This window comes from Trichosurus vulpecula, chromosome 2 (assembly GCF_011100635.1).
Source record: "Trichosurus vulpecula isolate mTriVul1 chromosome 2, mTriVul1.pri, whole genome shotgun sequence".
In the NCBI taxonomy this organism is placed as follows: Eukaryota; Metazoa; Chordata; class Mammalia; order Diprotodontia; family Phalangeridae; genus Trichosurus; species Trichosurus vulpecula.
Window position 1 is genome coordinate 233,720,196 of NC_050574.1, and position 17,459 is coordinate 233,737,654.

At 37.2% G+C, this 17,459-nt stretch overlaps 1 protein-coding gene across 3 annotated transcripts in view; it reads left to right on the forward strand.

The window, feature by feature from the left end:
- OSBPL6 (oxysterol binding protein like 6) overlaps positions 1 to 17,459 on the forward strand; it is a 188,454-nt gene that overhangs the window by 128,746 nt on the left and 42,249 nt on the right. For 2 of the 3 annotated variants that reach the window (XM_036745639.1, XM_036745640.1), the window contains 2 exons: positions 6,081 to 6,246; positions 13,620 to 13,753. In XM_036745639.1, the coding sequence (XP_036601534.1) occupies positions 6,081 to 6,246; positions 13,620 to 13,753 (300 nt within the window). Of the gene's footprint in view, positions 1 to 1,836; positions 1,912 to 6,080; positions 6,247 to 13,619; positions 13,754 to 17,459 lie in introns of all 3 variants that reach the window. The other variant, XM_036745641.1, reaches the window with a different exon arrangement.

The following is a 17,459-nucleotide window of genomic DNA, read 5'->3' on the forward strand; positions in this document are numbered from 1 at the left end:
ATATAATGTACGCGTGGGTGATTTAGGGAATTGTGCTCTTCTCTGAATGGATCAAATTATGCTAATTACTTCAATGCAGGGGGCTTCTTTGGTTAGGTTAAGTATGTGAATATACATATTTCTTCAAGTAGCCTTTTGGAGTCTGGGCCCCTATGGTTCCAAGTACGCATGAGTCATTGGAAAGCAGAATTTGTCCTAGGAAGTTCCGTGGGAGTGAGCTTTTGGAGAAATGCTTCCTGTCTCCCACAGTTGACTTCTTGTTTTAATGAAACCTCAAGACTGTCATACGATTGCAATTTGTGGATGTTTTAATAGTTCACAGAAATACAGAACCTGGAAGAAAGCTCCAGTGTGAAATAGAGTTGATAATGTTTGACATTTTGCAGCATGGATTGAATGCTAGACACCTAGATGTGGTAGGTAACTGGGAAAGGAAGCTGTTGTGATGGAAGGAGCTCATCAGCGGTAGAAGGTGAATGATTGGATGTGAATGATTCATTTGTACCTCCTCTGTGTCTTATAGATGCTTAAATTACACTGTCAGAATAAGGTCAGAAAAAGTTCTTTGCTCCTTTTTGATAACTTAAGTATGAGGGAATTCTAGATGAAGAAGTTTATATGAAGAATAAATTATTTTTGTCTGGATATAACTATGTACATGTGCATATGTATACATATGTGTAATTTTGTGTGTGTGTGTGTATACATACACACACACACATAGACACAAGCAGGAATTATTTGAGAAAGTGAAAGGGTTTAGTTCAAATCAGGCTAAAATTCTTTATATGTAACTTTTTTTAATAGTCACTTTTCTTTATTCTATAATCACAGTAGATAGCATAAAATAGGTTGATCTTTTTCTGTTTGTTTAAAAACCCAGAGAAGATGATCTGTCAGGTCACTCCAAGAAGTAAGGTTATTTAAATTCAGAATGGAATTAGTTCTCATAGCTGGGAGGGGCCATAGGTAATTAGAGGGTCAATTTCTGGTCAAAATAGAAAGGGGAAAAAGAAGTGGTCAGTCACTCCACAGTTGAAATGTTTTAGGGTTCTACAACTATGAAGTTCAAGCATGAATTATTGACATGGAGGAGAGTTGATGATGTGACTCTGTGCCCTGAAAAATCTTTGGATGAATCAGTTTTTCCCTTAGTTAATATTGTAGAAATTTCGGTATCTTACAAGGGCACCTAAGAATTTTGTTATGTTGCAGGATCTGTCCTATTCTTCCTAGAAAAACTACTACTACTGCAGAAAATCTCATTATAAAGTACTGGATATTTTTAGGTAGTAAGAAAGAGAATAAGAATCTTTCTTGACTAGTCCTTTTATCTCCCCATCCCCAACTTTCTAATATCCTTTAGGCTCCTAGGAGACCATTCATGATAGACTATAATCAGTTGCTGATCTAAGGTTGTGTGATTTTAAAATCAACTCCATTGAAACTTCAGGCACTTCATAGCATCTTTACCTTCTAACTTCATATAACATCACATTAAGGAATGAAAATAACACTCAAATTTATTTTTAATTTTTTTGTTTAATCTCAGAGTTTACACATCAATTCATAATGCTTCAAATCCTAGGGTGGGGGAAGGGGTTTATTCAGCAAATAAACGAGACCTTTAGGCCATCTTGCAGTGAGAATAAGTGAGTTATCCTCACCAGCATGGATGCTGTCAAGCTCTTCTTAATGTTAAGGGTTGGTGAAAGTAAAATTCAGTTAAAGACTCTCCCTCTCCCTTGTCTGATCATCTTTCATCCTCCCATATCCCATTATCTCCTTTCCCATTCCTTGTTATCTCCTCCCTTCTCTTCTTCCATTCACTGTCAGGAAGGGCCACCTCCGAAGGGCCAATTCAGCACCACACGGCGCCGGCAGAGGCTAGCAGCAGCAGTGGCTACAACAGTGAGTGGATTTAAAACTCAAGGGATAGTTTTGTAAGGATGGGAAATTGTATAAACAAAGTGTAAAACTGTGATACCCTGAAGTTGCCCTTTCCACCTTTATGTGATGGAGTCAGCCTTAACTCATTCTTTTTCTTCAGCATAATTATGGCATGACCTTCCTCTGTCTGTCCTCTTGTATGCCAATAATTACACATGTATGTGCATGTATGTTATGGAGAATGCTGTTATCCCATCTTGAGATCTAGGAGGAAAAAGCAGACTTGAATGTCAACCCTTTTCCAGTGGCATTTCCTCAAATTACATTATTGTTTTCTATAACATTGTTTTCAAAAACTTTTATATTTGAACTCTGTTTTCCTAAGAAAAACCTTGTTATCATGACTAGGATCTGTCTAGTTGGTTTTTGTTTTTGTTTTTTAATTAAGGCAAGGCTATTTGAAACATCTGTGAAAAGGATAGAGGAAAAGAGAAGATGAATTCAGATGGGAACTCTAAATTGGACAAAAGCATTAGCATCATCAGTTTTGAAATGGAAGGTCTTTTAGAGATTGCTTAGTCCAGTAGCCTCATTTTAAAGATGAGGAAACTGAGATCAAGTGAGGTTATAGGACTTGATGCAAATGGAAGGTTGAAGAGCCTGTGTTCGAACTTGGGGTCTCAGTGTCCAAATCTTGTGCTTTTTCTTCTGTGTCTCCTGCCTTTGAGTTTTTTCATAAACAGATGATTTCTTCAATTTCTCTTACTAAGGGAAAAAAAAACATTAAATGTAAAAGAAATTGAGATACCACATCAAGAGATAAAATCTAAGAAGGATAAAAAGCAAGAATAAAAGGCATTTTTCTGGGCATTTTTTAAGCAAGTTTCTTTCTTAAAGGAAAGATGTTAAAATGAGGCACAGAGAAGTCCAAGATAAAAAGCCAAAATATATTGAAGGAGACAAACTTCCTAAACTGCAATTTAAAATAGGATCTAGAGTTTTAGGACAATGAGCTAAGATGAAAGTTCTTAGGTTGTGTGGGAGTAGATTGTGATGATAAATTGAATAGTTTAATACAAAAGCTGTTTAAGGCATAAAATATAAAGCAGAATATTTCTTTCACCAAGGGAGCAGAAATCTTCCATTTTCCCAGTTTATATAGAGTACTAAATTTATGAACTGAATTTATAACAATTATATTAAGAACATATTGTAGAGGTTAACATATTCTAGAGGTTAATTCCCTTATTCGTGGCTTTTGATCATCATAACACAATAAATTGACAAGGCAGTTGCTAGTCCCATGAAAAGTTTTTTGTATGGAAAACCTTTAGCATTAATAAAAAAAAAGGCCCAGGTGTTATTAGGAGGATGATTAATTAGTTAAACTATTGAGTAATGGTCTTCTGTATCATATCTGGGTTTTTAGTTGAGTTGGCCGAAACTTGCATTTCATTATTAAATTAAACAATTTATTGGACATTGTAAGAGGACATTTTTTTCACCATCTGTTTTGTAAATGCTTTAGTAGACTAAAATGAATAATTTTGAAATTAACGTGTACCTGTTGTTATAATTAAATGATAGTCATTTCAAGTCTGTCAGTAATAAGTTCCCTCTAAATGGTTTCACCTTGAAAGAGGTACTCAAACACTGTAATTAAATGAAGTTTAAATTTTATCTCTGTAGGTATAATTTATACTTAAATGTATGTATATATATATATGTACATATACACATACAGATGTATGCATACATACATACATATATAATTAGGTTCCACATAAATACTGCATTTTTCCCTAGTCAGGCCAGTAATTTCTCACACCACATTTTAGGAAAGACATTCATAAACTGGAAAACAACCAGAATAGCAAGGGGCCTCAAGTCTATGTCATATGAGGATCAGTTCCAGGAACTAAACATGTTTAGCTGGAGAAGAAAGGCTCAGGAGAGACCTGATAGCTGTCTTCTAGTACTTACAAAATTTTCCTGTGTAAGAAGGATTGTCTTGTTCTTTTCTGACCCAGGAAGATAGAACTGGGAACAAGGGTGGAGGTTGGAAATACATATATTTGAACTTGATGTCAGTAGAAAGCTTCCTAACAATTAGAGCTATTCCCCAGTGGAGTGAGTTGTGCCTGCCTCTTAAGGTAGTAGGCCCTGCCCTATTGGAGGTCTTAAGGCAAAGACTGGATGGCCACTTGATGACTTCTTGTCCCAGTGCCAGGTATAGCAGGGACTCCATCATGACTGAAGCATCTCCTAATTCTGTGATTCTGTGATGCATCCACTAAAGGCTTGTAAATAGGTAAGAAGATAGTAAAATGTTCTGACAGTGTAGCCTAACTTAAGTAAGGTATATAAATTTTACATTTACAAATACAGAATTAAATTTACATAAATTATAAGTTAAAATATACTCCATATTAATTTAATATTTTACTTAAAATTTACATTGTAAATTTCACATTAATAAAGTAAGAAAATTCAGATGATGGTGCAAAGAGAAGACATATTTGGTGTAAAATACAAACTTCAATTTTATGTCCATTTGAAATACATGTTCTTCCTTCATTATCCTTCAGTGCACTGTGTACTTCAAAGAGGTGAAAAAGTAATTTTGAAAGACTGCCTGGCTTGTTAATAAAGAAGTTATATTTACATATAATGAAGATAAGAAGCAGTATGGTATAGGAAATACTGGCCTAAGCATCATAGAAGCCCTGGTTCAAGTCCTACCTCTAACATATGCTATCTGTGTGATGAGAGGAAGTCACTTAACTCCTAAGTACCCCCAGGCAATTCTTTGAGACTATAAGTTGCAAATGAATTGAAAATTTTCATGGTGGGGGAGGAGACTTTCCACATAGAGAGTGCCATAATCCAATGAAATAATAAATCCAAAACGTTTTCTCCCCAGTAATATTCATGCGCAAGTCAAAACATTGCCCATGATGTCAATGGTCCTCTTCCAGAATGAAGGATAAACGACAAGTATCATCAGGCCAACATTTAACATCCTTTTTGAAAAGCTAAGGAACAGAGAGACCTCTTTTTAGATTCTAAATGGAAATGTAAACAAAGAGAGAGAAAAATAGAAGTTAGTTTTGGCAGACTGTTGATGGAAGTCCTTTGTGAATCATCTTCCCTTTTAATATTTAAAGAAATTCTGCATGCGGAGAAGAATAAGAATCCAACTCTTGGAGACCTTTGCCCAATTAGAGTTAGGCAAAGATTGACAGATAATATGGTGAAAAGAGAAATATGTGGTTCAGCCTTCCAAAAGGTTTTGATTTGTTTTTAGGAATTATGAGGAAGCTTCTCTTCAGTGAGCAATATTGGTATCTGGAGTGATAGGAAGAGGTCTCTTATAAGGAAGGGAAAGTATGCTTTTGTTCAGCCCAAGAGACAGTAAACTCAAGGAGGCAATCTGTTTATGGAAGCACTGCTAGCCCCCTGGGAAAATGTATTGCAATGTGAAACTGTATGTATGTATAGTAATATATGTGTGGCTATAGTGTGTATGATTAAATGCAGTGCATTTCATTCTATTCATGTGTAATATATTTGATGAAGTCATCTTGTGTTTGAAATATATAATTTGTTGTAGTTGTATTATATGAGTTTGGGATGCTGTTCCCGCACAATGGACAACCATAATAATTTTTTTTCTTTTTGTCTTATCATTATAAGGCAAGTGATTTGAAGATTGCTAATATGTTCCTGAGTCTACAGACCCAGTTTGGTATAGGGGCCTCTCTCAAGGCCTAAAGAGAAACAAGCACATATAACAACCTGATACTGTGACTGTTAATTCAGATTTTATAAGTAGAGGTCTGATGTGTCACATTTCCTTTTCTCAGCTTTTGGCCAAATGCCCTTGACTCGATTCTGTGCCTCGCACTGTGAATGATAATCAGTGCTCATATTCCTTTCCTTAGCTGTCACCCAGCAGTCACTCTTCATTTCCCATCTAATAGTTTTTAAAATGCTGAGGTGTAATGGAAACACAATCCATAAAAGTACTGTGACCCTTAAAATTGTAGAGTACAATTGTCCTCAGAGTTTGCCGTCCACAAAAAATGCTTGTATTTTGTATAGAGTGCAAAAAACGTCTGATCTGATACATGTCAGAAGATGGCGTGATGAGATACGTGTCCTTCCTAATTCTTGTATTCTCCATGCAGGTTCCTTTCAGTGCAACAATGTCTCCTGTTCGGCTACATTCCTCCAACCCCAACCTTTGTGCAGATATTGAATTTCAGACTCCCCCAAGCCACCTGACTGACCCCCTGGAAACTTCCACAGACTACACAAAGCTACAAGAAGAATTTTGTCTCATTGCTCAGAAAGGTAACCAGCAAATCTGTAATATACCTTTCCCAACTTACTCTCTCTGTCTCTCTCTGTCTCTACCTCTGTCTGTCTCCCTCCCTCCACTCTCTCCGTTCTCTTTTCTCTCTCTCTTTTTCTTCATTGTTCCTTTGTTCCCTCTTCTCTCTCCCTTTTGTTTTTTCAAGGCAAAGGCATTTATTGAAATGGCATAACATGAACTGTAATGCCAGAAAATTTCCACAAACTTTGATTATGCTCTTTTATAATTACACTGGGAAGCAGTGGCAGACATAGGTATATATACATAGAGAGTACTAATATAGAAGCACATATATAAGGAACACAAATGGCAAAGGCAGTTAATTCATATTTCTGACAGTAAAGGGCCCCCGCTCTGCCATTAAATCTGCCATTTTCTCTTTTCATCTTAGGCAGGAATGCTGGCAACATTAATTAGTTGTTTTACAAAATGACATTTTGTTTTTATGCCTTTTCCCTATGGACATGTCAGAAACCATATGTATGTGTTGTCACATATATGTGCCTACGGTACATTTCATTCTACTAATATTCTACTAGTACGGAATATATTTAATGAAGTCATCTTGTGTTGAAAATACATTTTTATTGTAGTTGTATTATATTAATTTGGGATATTTTTCACACACAGTGAAAAACTGAAATATTTGTTTTGTCTCTATTAAATCTTTATGGGACAAGTGCCTTAATTACATGGTTTAGAACCCTGTCCAAAACACAGGAAGATCTGGTAGGGACCCTAGGGGGAAAAACTCTAAAAGAAAATGAGCCCAGGAATATGAACGTCAAAGGCTTCAGTTCTAATTGAACCAAGTGTCAATCTGGGAAGTCCAGCAGATACTTTAAAATCAATATCTGACTGATCTCAGTGTCTTTCATTTATGGTTTGGAGTCAAAGATCTGGTTTCAGATCCAGCCTCTGCCTCTTAGAATCTGTGAGAAATTAGAGAGTTAACTTCAGTTCTCTTGGCCTCAATTTCCTCATATGTGTAATAAAGGGGCTGCTCCAAGTCTATGATTCTCTGTTGCTATTTATTAGGTACTAACTCATGTATATCAGGGCTGTCCAAAATGCAGCCCGTGGGCCACATGCGGCCCACAGTGCGATTTATACAGCCCACCTACAAGCATAGAAATTTACATAAATGCTTTAGTGAACAAAGCTGAGGTACCCCAGAGCTCTTACTAAAATGGCAAATCAAAATATATTGACTATTGTTTCAATAAAAACCTAACGTTGGACAGCCCTGATGTATGTGCAGGGCAGCTGGGTGGCACAGTGAATAGAGCACTGGACCTAGAGTCAGGAAGGCCTGAGTTCAAATCTGGCCTCACATACCAGCTCAGCTGTGTGACCTTGGGCAAGTCACTTAACCCTGTTTGCCTCGGTTTCCTCATCTGTAAACTGAGCTGGAGAAGGAAATGGCAAACTAGTATCTTTGCCAAGAAAACCCTAAATGGAGTCATGACAAGTTGGACGGGACTGAAAAATAAATTCACCTATACTTATATACAATACTGAGGTTCCTTCTAGATACCATTTAATTCAACAAGCACTTAGGAAGTGGTTAGAGACCGTAACTAGCATTAATTAAGTGCCTGCTGTGTGCCAGGCACTGTGCTAAGCATTTTGCAAATATCTCATTTGTAGTAAATGCCTATCGAGTACAAAATACTCTGTTAGGTGTTGGATCTAGCATTTTATAAGTCTGTAAATAAGCAGTCACATCTTTAGTATGATTAGGGATTACATGGAAAATACCCCAAATCTCATACATATATAGCTTTGTAATATTTCCATTGCACAAATAAATCATTATAGAGGTTCATTCCTTTGGAGATGCTGCTGGCCTCAAGTCATCCTCTTTTAAAAACACAAGTTCTCGGGGGTGGAGCGAAGATGGCAGCTGGAAAGCAGGGACTTGCCTAGGGCTCTCCCCCAGGACCCTCCAAACATGGATAAAAAATGGCTCTGAACAAATTCTAGAACTGCAGAACCTATGAAATAGCAGAAGGAAGCAGGGCTCCAGCCCAGGACAGCCTGGATGGTTGCTGGGTAAGGTCTATCATGCATGGAACTGAGAGAGGAGGGGAGCAGAGCCCAGCTTGGGCTGCACCCGGACCAACCAGACCGGGAGCCGGGTGGAACAGACCCTAGCGCCCTGAATCAGTGAGCTGTGGCAGTTACCAGACTTCTCAACCCACAAACACCAAAGACAACAGAGAAGGTTAGTGGGAAAAGCTGCAGGGATAGAGTGAAAGGAGTTTGAGGTTTGGCCACTACGCCGGGGGGCAGCAGGGTGGTAGAGCTACAGAACTACAGCTACAGTTGCTTCCCGCCCCAGGCCCACCTGGTGGGAGGAATTAAGTGGCAGATCAGAGCAGGAGGGCAGAGCCTGCGTAATGTTTGAGTCCAGTCCCTGGGTTGGTGATTCTTGGGGGAGGAGGAGCGCTGGTGTGGCAAAGCTTGCTGTGTAGAAATAGCTCTGAAAACAACAGCGCATTCCCTCAAGCTTGGAACAAAGTACTCTGTACTCTACAAGCAGTCATACCCCAACAAAAAACTCAAGAGTCAAGTAGTTGGCTGGGAACATGGCCAGGCAGAAAAAAGGGACTCAGATTCAGACTCAGACTTTGGAATGTTTCTTTGGTGACAAAGAAGACCAAAACATACAGCCAGAAGAAGTCAACAAAGTCAAACAGCCTACATCAAAAGCCTCCAAGAAAAACATGAATTGGTCTCAGGCCATAGAAGAGCTCAAAAAGGATTTGGAAAAGCAAGTTAGAGAAGTAGAGGAAAAATTGGGAAGAGAAATGAGAGTGATGCGAGAAAACCATGAAAAACAAGTCAATAACTTGCTAAAGGAGACCCCCAAAAAAATACTGAAGAAAACAACACCTTAAAAAATAGACTAACTCAAATGGCAAAAGAGCTCCAAAAAGCCAATGAGGAGAAGAATGCCTTGAAAGGCAGAATTAGTCAAATGGAAAAGGAGATCCAAAAGACCACTGAAGAAAATACTACCTTAAAAATGAGATTGGAGCAAGTAGAAGCTAGTGACTTTATGAGAAATCAATATATTATAAAACAGAACCAAAGGAATGAAAAAGTGGAAGAAAATGTGAAATATCTCATTGGAAAAACCACTGACCTGGAAAATAGATCCAGGAGAGATAATTTAAAAATTATTGGACTACTTGAAAGCCATGATCAAAAAAAAGAGCCTAGATATCATCTTTCAAGAAATTATCAAGGAGAACTGCCCTTTCTAGAGCCAGAGGGTAAAATAGAAATTGAAAGAATCTACCAATTGCCTCCTGAAAAAGATCCCAAAAAGAAAACTCCTAGGAATATTGTTGCCAAATTCCAGAGCTCCCAGATCCAGGAGAAAATACTGCAAGCAGACAGAAAGAAACAATTTGAGTACTGTGGAAACATGATCAGAATTACCCAAGATCTAGCAGCTTCTACATTAAGGGATAGAAGGGCTTGGAATATGATATTCCAGAGGTCAATGGAGCTAGGATTAAAACCAAGAATCATCTACCCAGCAAAACTGAGTATGATGCTCCAAGGCAAAATATGGACTTTCAGTAAAATAGAGGACTTTCAAACTTTCTCAATGAAAAGACCAGAGCTGAATAGAAAATTTGACTTTCAAACACAAGAATCAAGAGAAGCATGAATAGGTAAATAAGAAAGAGAAAACACAAGGCACTTATTAAAGTTGAACTGTTTTGTTTACATTCCTACATGGAAAGATTATGTGTATAATTCATGAGACGTCAGTATTAGGGTAGCTGAAGGGAATATATATATATATACATGTATCTATATGTGTGTGTGCATACATATACATATATATATATATATATATATATATAGAGAGAGAGAGAGAGAGAGAGAGAGAGAGAGAGAGAGAAGGCACAAAGTGAGTTGAATATGAAGGGATGATATCTAAAAAGATAAAATCAAATTAAGGGATGAGAGAGGAATATATTGAGAGAGGGAGAAAAGGAAAGATAGAATGAGGGAAATTATCTCACATAAAAGTGGCAAGAAAAAGCAGTTCTGTAGGAAGGGAAGAGGGGGCAGGTGAGGGGGAATGAGTGAATCTTGCTCTCATGGATTTGACCTGAGGAGGGAATACCCTACACACTCAATTGGGTATCTTACCCCACAGGAAAGAAGGAGGAAGAAGATAAAAAAGGGGGGATGATAGAAGGGAGGACAGATAAGGGGAGGAAGTAGTCATAAACAAACACTTTCGAAAAGGGACAGGGTCAAGGGAGAAAATTCAATAAAGGGGGATAGGCTAGAAAGGAGCAAAATATAGTTAGTTTTTCACATGAGTATTGTAGAAGGGTTTTACATAATGATACACATGTGACCTATGTTGAATTGCTTGCCTTCTTAAGGAGGGTGGGTGGGAAGGGAAGAGGGGAGAGAATTTGGAACTCAAAGTTTTAAAAACAGATGTTCAAAAACAAAAAAAAAAGTTTTTGCATGCAACTAGGAAATAAGATATACAGGCAATGGGGCATAAACATCTATCTTGCCCTAGAAGAAAGTAAGGGAAAAGGGAATGGGGGGAGTGGGTTGACAGAAGGGAGGGCTGACTGGGGAACAGGGCAATCAGAATATATGCCATCTTGGAGTGGGGGGAAGGTAGAAATGGGGAGAAAATTTGTAATTCAAACTCTTGTGAAAATGCTGAAAACTAAAAATATTAAATAAATAAGAAAAAAAATAAGAAAAAAACACAAGTTCTCCCTAGAGGAACCACATTAAGATGCTATCAGGAACATCCGATTGTGGATTAACTCCCCAGATCACTTCCTTTCACTTTCCTTTTCTCAGGCTGGGCTAGAAGTCGGTATAATTTGAAAGAATGAGACACTCTTAGGTGAGGTAGACCTCAGTGCAATGCCAAGGATGCAGACCCTGGACAGACAAGTGGCAGGGTCTTCAGAAGACTAAGTTGGAGTGTGAAGAATAGAGGAGAATTCTTTAAAAGGATCAGAATTAGCACAGAAATGGGAGCAGATTTGCTGACTTCACAACTTTGCCCAGGGTTGACCCTCATGCCATGGTTAAAGCATCTAACCAGGCACTTTTTCTTAGCATGGTCTCAATGACTTTTCTCTTGGAGGCTCAGATGTGTTGTTCTCTTTCAGCTGTGCTGTTTTTGACTCATGGTGGTGGCATGGACTGACTGCCCAAACCACTCAGTTTTTTGCCTTTAGCAGTCCAGGTATTCCTGGTAAATGTTGATGAATCTTACCAATAGCTATGGGAGAATGACAGACAATTAGAGCTCTGAGTAAGCTTTGTCTAGTTCTTTGAAATCCTGACTCCCTCAGTAAATCCCAGTTTCAATAGAATTCCAAAGCCTCTATTGAAACAACACATTTTCTTTCTAGGGCACAAGTGCAAGTCTATAAATCCTCCTTCCTAGAAAGTAAGACATTCTCATGATGATTAGGTGAATTCTCTAGAAATAACTACTTAAAAAAATAATGGGGGCTAATTTGGTTTTTAAGGCTGCTTCTTGGATCAAGGTCTACAGCTCTTATTTCTTCACCTGAGATTTATCACCACTGGAATAGACCTCTGTGAACAGATGCAAAATACCAATGCCTGGCTAAAGATGAGAATATGATGCTGTTGCCATTTTTTAAAATGGCATTCTTTTGTTTTTATACTTCATTTTTACAGCACACAACAGCCTTAGGTTTAAAACATTATTAAAATTAAGAACATCTTTTTTTTAATGAGCAAATTACTTGAGTACTACTTTATTTTTTTAAATAATAAATATTTGAGAATTCTCAAGCAAATTAAATCCACATTCTGTTTTGCTATTAATCGACACAGTTTCAGTCTGAGTAAGATTTCACAAGGGACAGAGATCCTTAACAATTGGTTTTTCAAAATCAATGAAATCCATAGATTTTACTATTGCTTTTTAAATTTATTTTTTGCTTTGTTTTGATTTAAAACAAGCACTCCATTCACCAAGCCCCTTCGTGTTCTAAATCAGTTATGCAAGGCAGGGGTTGATTTCGTTCTCCTGCCTGAGACAGAACCACTGGAGATGTCTCCCTACTTGAAAGCATGATGCTCTTTATTCCGAAACAAAATGATAAAGGCTCTTCCCTCCAGGATCAAATATAAAATCATGTGTTTGACATTCAAAACCTTTCATAACCCATACTCTTCCATGTTTCCATCTTCTTACACCGCTCCCTTCCTGCCCATCCAATGACACTGGCTTCCTTGCTGGTCCTCACACGAGACACTCCATCTCCAGACTCTGACATATTTTCAGTGTCTCTTCCCCATGCCTGGAATACTCTCCCCACCTCTGCCTCCTGACTTTGTTCAAGTCCCAGCTTAAATCCCATCATCTACAAGAAGTCTTCTCTAATACAAAAAACCTTTCCTCGATGTTAGTCTCTTCTCTCCACCATCTCCCATTTGATCTCTATACATCATTTTTGTATGTAGTTTGCATGTGTCTCCCCCATTAGACTCCTTGAAAGGAGGGACTTTTATGACTTTCTTTGTATCCCCAATGCTTAGCACAGCACTTGGCACATAGTAGGCATTTAATGCTTATTGACTAATTAATGGACTGACTGTGGGCAGCGATTGATGATAGAATTCACATAACAATTCATAGCTAGTGTAGTGAAAGCTTTATTTCTGCCACCTCTTCCCCTTCCCAAATAATTTCTAAGTATTGAATGTTGATCACTGTTTATTACTTAGCCCCTTTTTTAGTTTATCTGATGCTAGACTTTAAAATTTCCCTCTCTGATTAACCCTTTTTTGCATCATTGGTTATTCTTTTTCTTCTCAAATGTAGATATTCTGACATTCTCTTTCAAGGATAACATTTAATTAGGTTGTATTCATTTTTGATTATTAATTAGTCAAAAGAAATGGAAAAGAGGGGCAGCTAGGTGGTGCAGTGAGTAGAGCACCAACTCTGGAGTCAGGGGGACCTGAGTTCAAATCCGGCCTCAGACACTTGACACACTTACTAGCTATGTGACCTTGGGCAAGTCACTTAACCCCAATTGCCTTGCCTTCTCCCGCTCAAAAAAAAAAAAAAAGAAATGGAAAAGGTTCCTAGTAACTAGAAAAGCAGCATCTTATTTCCAGGTAATCTTTGATACAATTAAGAATTATTGTACTCTCTACAGCAACAGGAAACCCTTAGATGTCCTAATGTATAGTTTGTAGCCACTGCTAAAAATTTTTATACACACACACACACATATATATTTTCTGGACTTTCTGAAAACACTGTATTCTTTTTTCTTTCATTTCCCTTCCTCATCAGTACATTCCCTTTTGAAGTCGGCTTTTAACAGCATAGCTATTGAGAAAGAAAAGCTAAAACAGATGGTTTCTGAACAAGATCACAATCAAGGCCATAGCACACAGATGGCAAGACTCAGACAGTCGCTTTCTCAGGTAGGTTCTTGCTTTGTTTCTGAATGCATGCCACATTGCCCCTGAGTGTAGAGGGGCCATGGGGGCAAAAGCATCCCTGCTAAAGATTCTGCAGATCATGGGTGTATTTGTGAGGTGATTCAGTGACAATGTGTCTTCATCTGCAATTCTGCTACCATGGTCAAAGATGAATGAGAAGAGCACACTCATTCTCCAAATAGTGTTAAAGCAAGCTCTAAGTTTTCATAAAAATAAAACCTTACTTGGTTGTATACTATCCTTTTGCCCTTTACAATTCTGCTACCTGCCTGCCTTCTTAAGGTCATTTAGAGTAGTCGCTACTTTTAGTGTGATCTAAAGTCCCTGCTTTTAATATCTATCCATTTCAACATGTACAATCAGCACTGCTGAATGCAGTGTTCACTTATAGATTCTTTCCCCACCTCAGCTAGTATATTTTTAATACATTGAAAAAATAACTATCATTCTTTTCTTTCTTTCTGTTCGATCATCCAGTTATCATTGTTCTCTTAGAATTTCTTTCCCTTCTACCTAGAAAATTATCCCCTATCTCCTGACTCAACTTTATGTGATATGATAAATATGAATTATACCTAGGGGCAGCTAGGTGGCGCAGTGGATGGAGTGTCAATATATGGAGTCGGGAAGACTCTTCTTCCTGAGTTCAAATATGGCCTCAGATACTTACTAGCTGTGTGACTCTGTGCAAGTCACTTAACCCTGATTGCCTCAGTTCTTCATTTGTAAAATGAGCTGGAGAAGGAAATGGCAAATCACCCCCAGTATGTTTGCCAAGAAAAACCCAAATGGGGTCATAAAGAGTTGGACATGACTAAACAACAAAATGCATTATGTAATGAAATTTACTTACATCACATTATTGTGCATATTAAATTTGAAAGTCCTGCCAGAAATCCTTTAGACTGTCTGTACTTTGAGCTTTTTCACCCCATTCAGAAGTACTTCATCTGAATACCTTTATTTATCCTTCTCTTCATTTGACCCATCCATCTACCCTCCTAAATTAAGTCTTGTGAGAACTCAATGCTATGCAACTTTATGTGAGAACCCATTGTTTATGTAAAATATTGTTCACTTCCTGGTGCCTTGGATCAGAGCGATGGAGCAAACAAATCCTGGGTAAGTGGCTTCCTATACATATCAGATTCTGCTTGAATATTTCCACTTGGTCTGTAAAACTTAGACTTGGACAAACATCATTATATTTGGTGCCACTGCAGTATCGCTTATTTTGTAGGTTTGGTTATGGCTCCTTTTTATTGTCCCTGCACATGGGATTGAAGTGTGGTCAGTTAATTTACACATTGCTGCTTTGAGCATCAAATTCAAAGGATCTTCTATAGCATGATCAGTAAACGTAGCCAACTTTCTATCCGCAGAATAGGAACCTTTTTTACAAGTGTTAATTTGTTGTGGTTTCTCCTAGAATGCTTATAGGCAAATGGCCACTAGATCCTCAGGCATTATTTAATTGATGGTCAGGATGACTATTTTGATTGTAGAGTGAGTATGAGAGATGGGACAAGTAATCATCTTGCAAACAAGTGAAAAATTTTGTTTTGCTGCCACTGGAAATATCACAGTTCCCTCTTCCACTGGTGGAGCCAAAGTAGTATGAACAGTGATTGTTACTAAAAGGCAGGATACATAAGAGAAATCTGATAAAGAATTAAGAGTAATGATAACAGCAATGATTGAGAGAAATGGTGAGCCAGCAAGAACACTCCCTTTAAACAAAGATGATTATATCAAATGCATTAATTGAGAGTGGTGATGTTAGTGTGAGCAGGTCCAAGGTGCTCTATTTCAGAAATAGTTGTTAGAAATTCTCATAAGATTCGATTTAGAAGGTATTCTGGCAAGAATAGTATTAATAAAAATTCAGTGTCAGACTCCAGCCCTTTTCCCAGGGCTTTGCTCATCTTTCCAAATAACATTTAAAAAAAAAGCTGCAAAAATAATATAGCATTATTCTATTTATATGACCCTTTTTCAGGCCAAATTCTTCATTGACCATATGTTAGTTTCATAATAATTTTCCCATATTTAGCAAAACTCTTTTTTTTAATATCGACAATTATATTCATGATAGTCTGTTTAAAAAATGGTTAGAGCCCATCTTTCCCTCAAAGAATTGAGAAATTATTCAAGAATGTATTTGAATGTTCCCAAAATTAAAGCACTCCCATTTGTGAGTTCTAATGCTACATTTTATCATTCTGAAAAGGAAATACTGCTTCCAGAAGCCTTGATAATTGTTCAGATAAAGTCTGTGTAGTACATATTTACGCCTTTGAAGATTCTAAGATCTTATGATAATTACTACTGGAATGGCCCAAAGAGCAATTATCATAGGTTTTTATAATTCACAAGGACCTTAGAGGTTGTCTTATCTATTCTCCTGCTATATGTAATGGGAAGTTTTACAATATTAGTCACAAATGGTTATTGAGGTACTGATTAAATTCAGTAACAAGGAAATCACTTCCAAAGAAGATACCTCACTATATTATTAAACAGCTGTAGATTTTAGAAAAGTCTTTCTTATGTTAAGCCTAAATCTGTCTCCTTTCAACTTTCACCTATCAGTTCTAGTTCTACCTTTACAAAGTAAAATGGGTCTGCTCCTTCTTCTTCTAGACAACTCTTCTAGAAAGACTTGAAGATAGCTATTTTTCCCTTTGGTCTTTCATCTTCAGGCATAATTCCCCAGTTTGACTTTTTTTTCACCTCAGATCTTCTTTAATATCTTAGTTCTCCATCCAGAAGTCCTGATGGATAAGAATATAATAATAGAATAAAATCTTAGTAATACATATTTATGCCTATACGAATTCTAAAATTTTATTATGACTAGAACTGTGATGACCCTAGTTTGTCATTGTAGCTCTTAAAATGTAGCACCAAGAAATGATCATAATGGGTATTTTTTTCACTACAACAGAGTACAGCAGAAAAAAATTTTTTTCCTGGCAGGTAGAAATTGTCTTTTATTAAAGCAGTCTAGGATTCATTGAGTTTATGGCTTTTCTTTTAAAGCAAACTTATCATGCCATTGGTTCATATTAAGTTAATAGTCTCAGATCTTTTTTCCTTAAATTATTCAAGCCCCATCTTTCCTGTCCTGTACTCTGCAATTTATTTAAACCCCACAGAGTTTTTTTAACTGCATATTTTACTAAAATTATATAGGTATATATTTTCAAATTATCAAAGCTTTCAGGTATTTCAAAGGTCTCCTGACTTGATGTAATAGAAGAACCACTGGTCTTGGAATAAGAAGACCTGGGTTTGAGTCCTACCTCTTATTAGCAATGTGGCTGTGGACAAATCACTTAACCTCCCTGAGCTTCAGTCTCCTATAAAATGGGGGAAAAAAATCCTGCATTGCCTATTTCATGAGTTGTGTGAGGAACATACTTTCTAAAACATGAGAGTAGTAGTAGCAGCATCAATTTATCAAACTTCTTGATCACTGCATAAAACATGTAGCATGTAAAGAACATGTAATATTCTTCATTATGTATTCAGCAAAAGTATTACCTGCCATACCCAAGTAGCTGTTTATAACCTTGGTCACTCTAAGGATGTACTTTAAGAAGCATTCCTTTCCTAATATAACTTAAATGAGCTCATTTGAAAAGATTTTATTGACCATTTACTATGTGTGGATTTATACAGATAC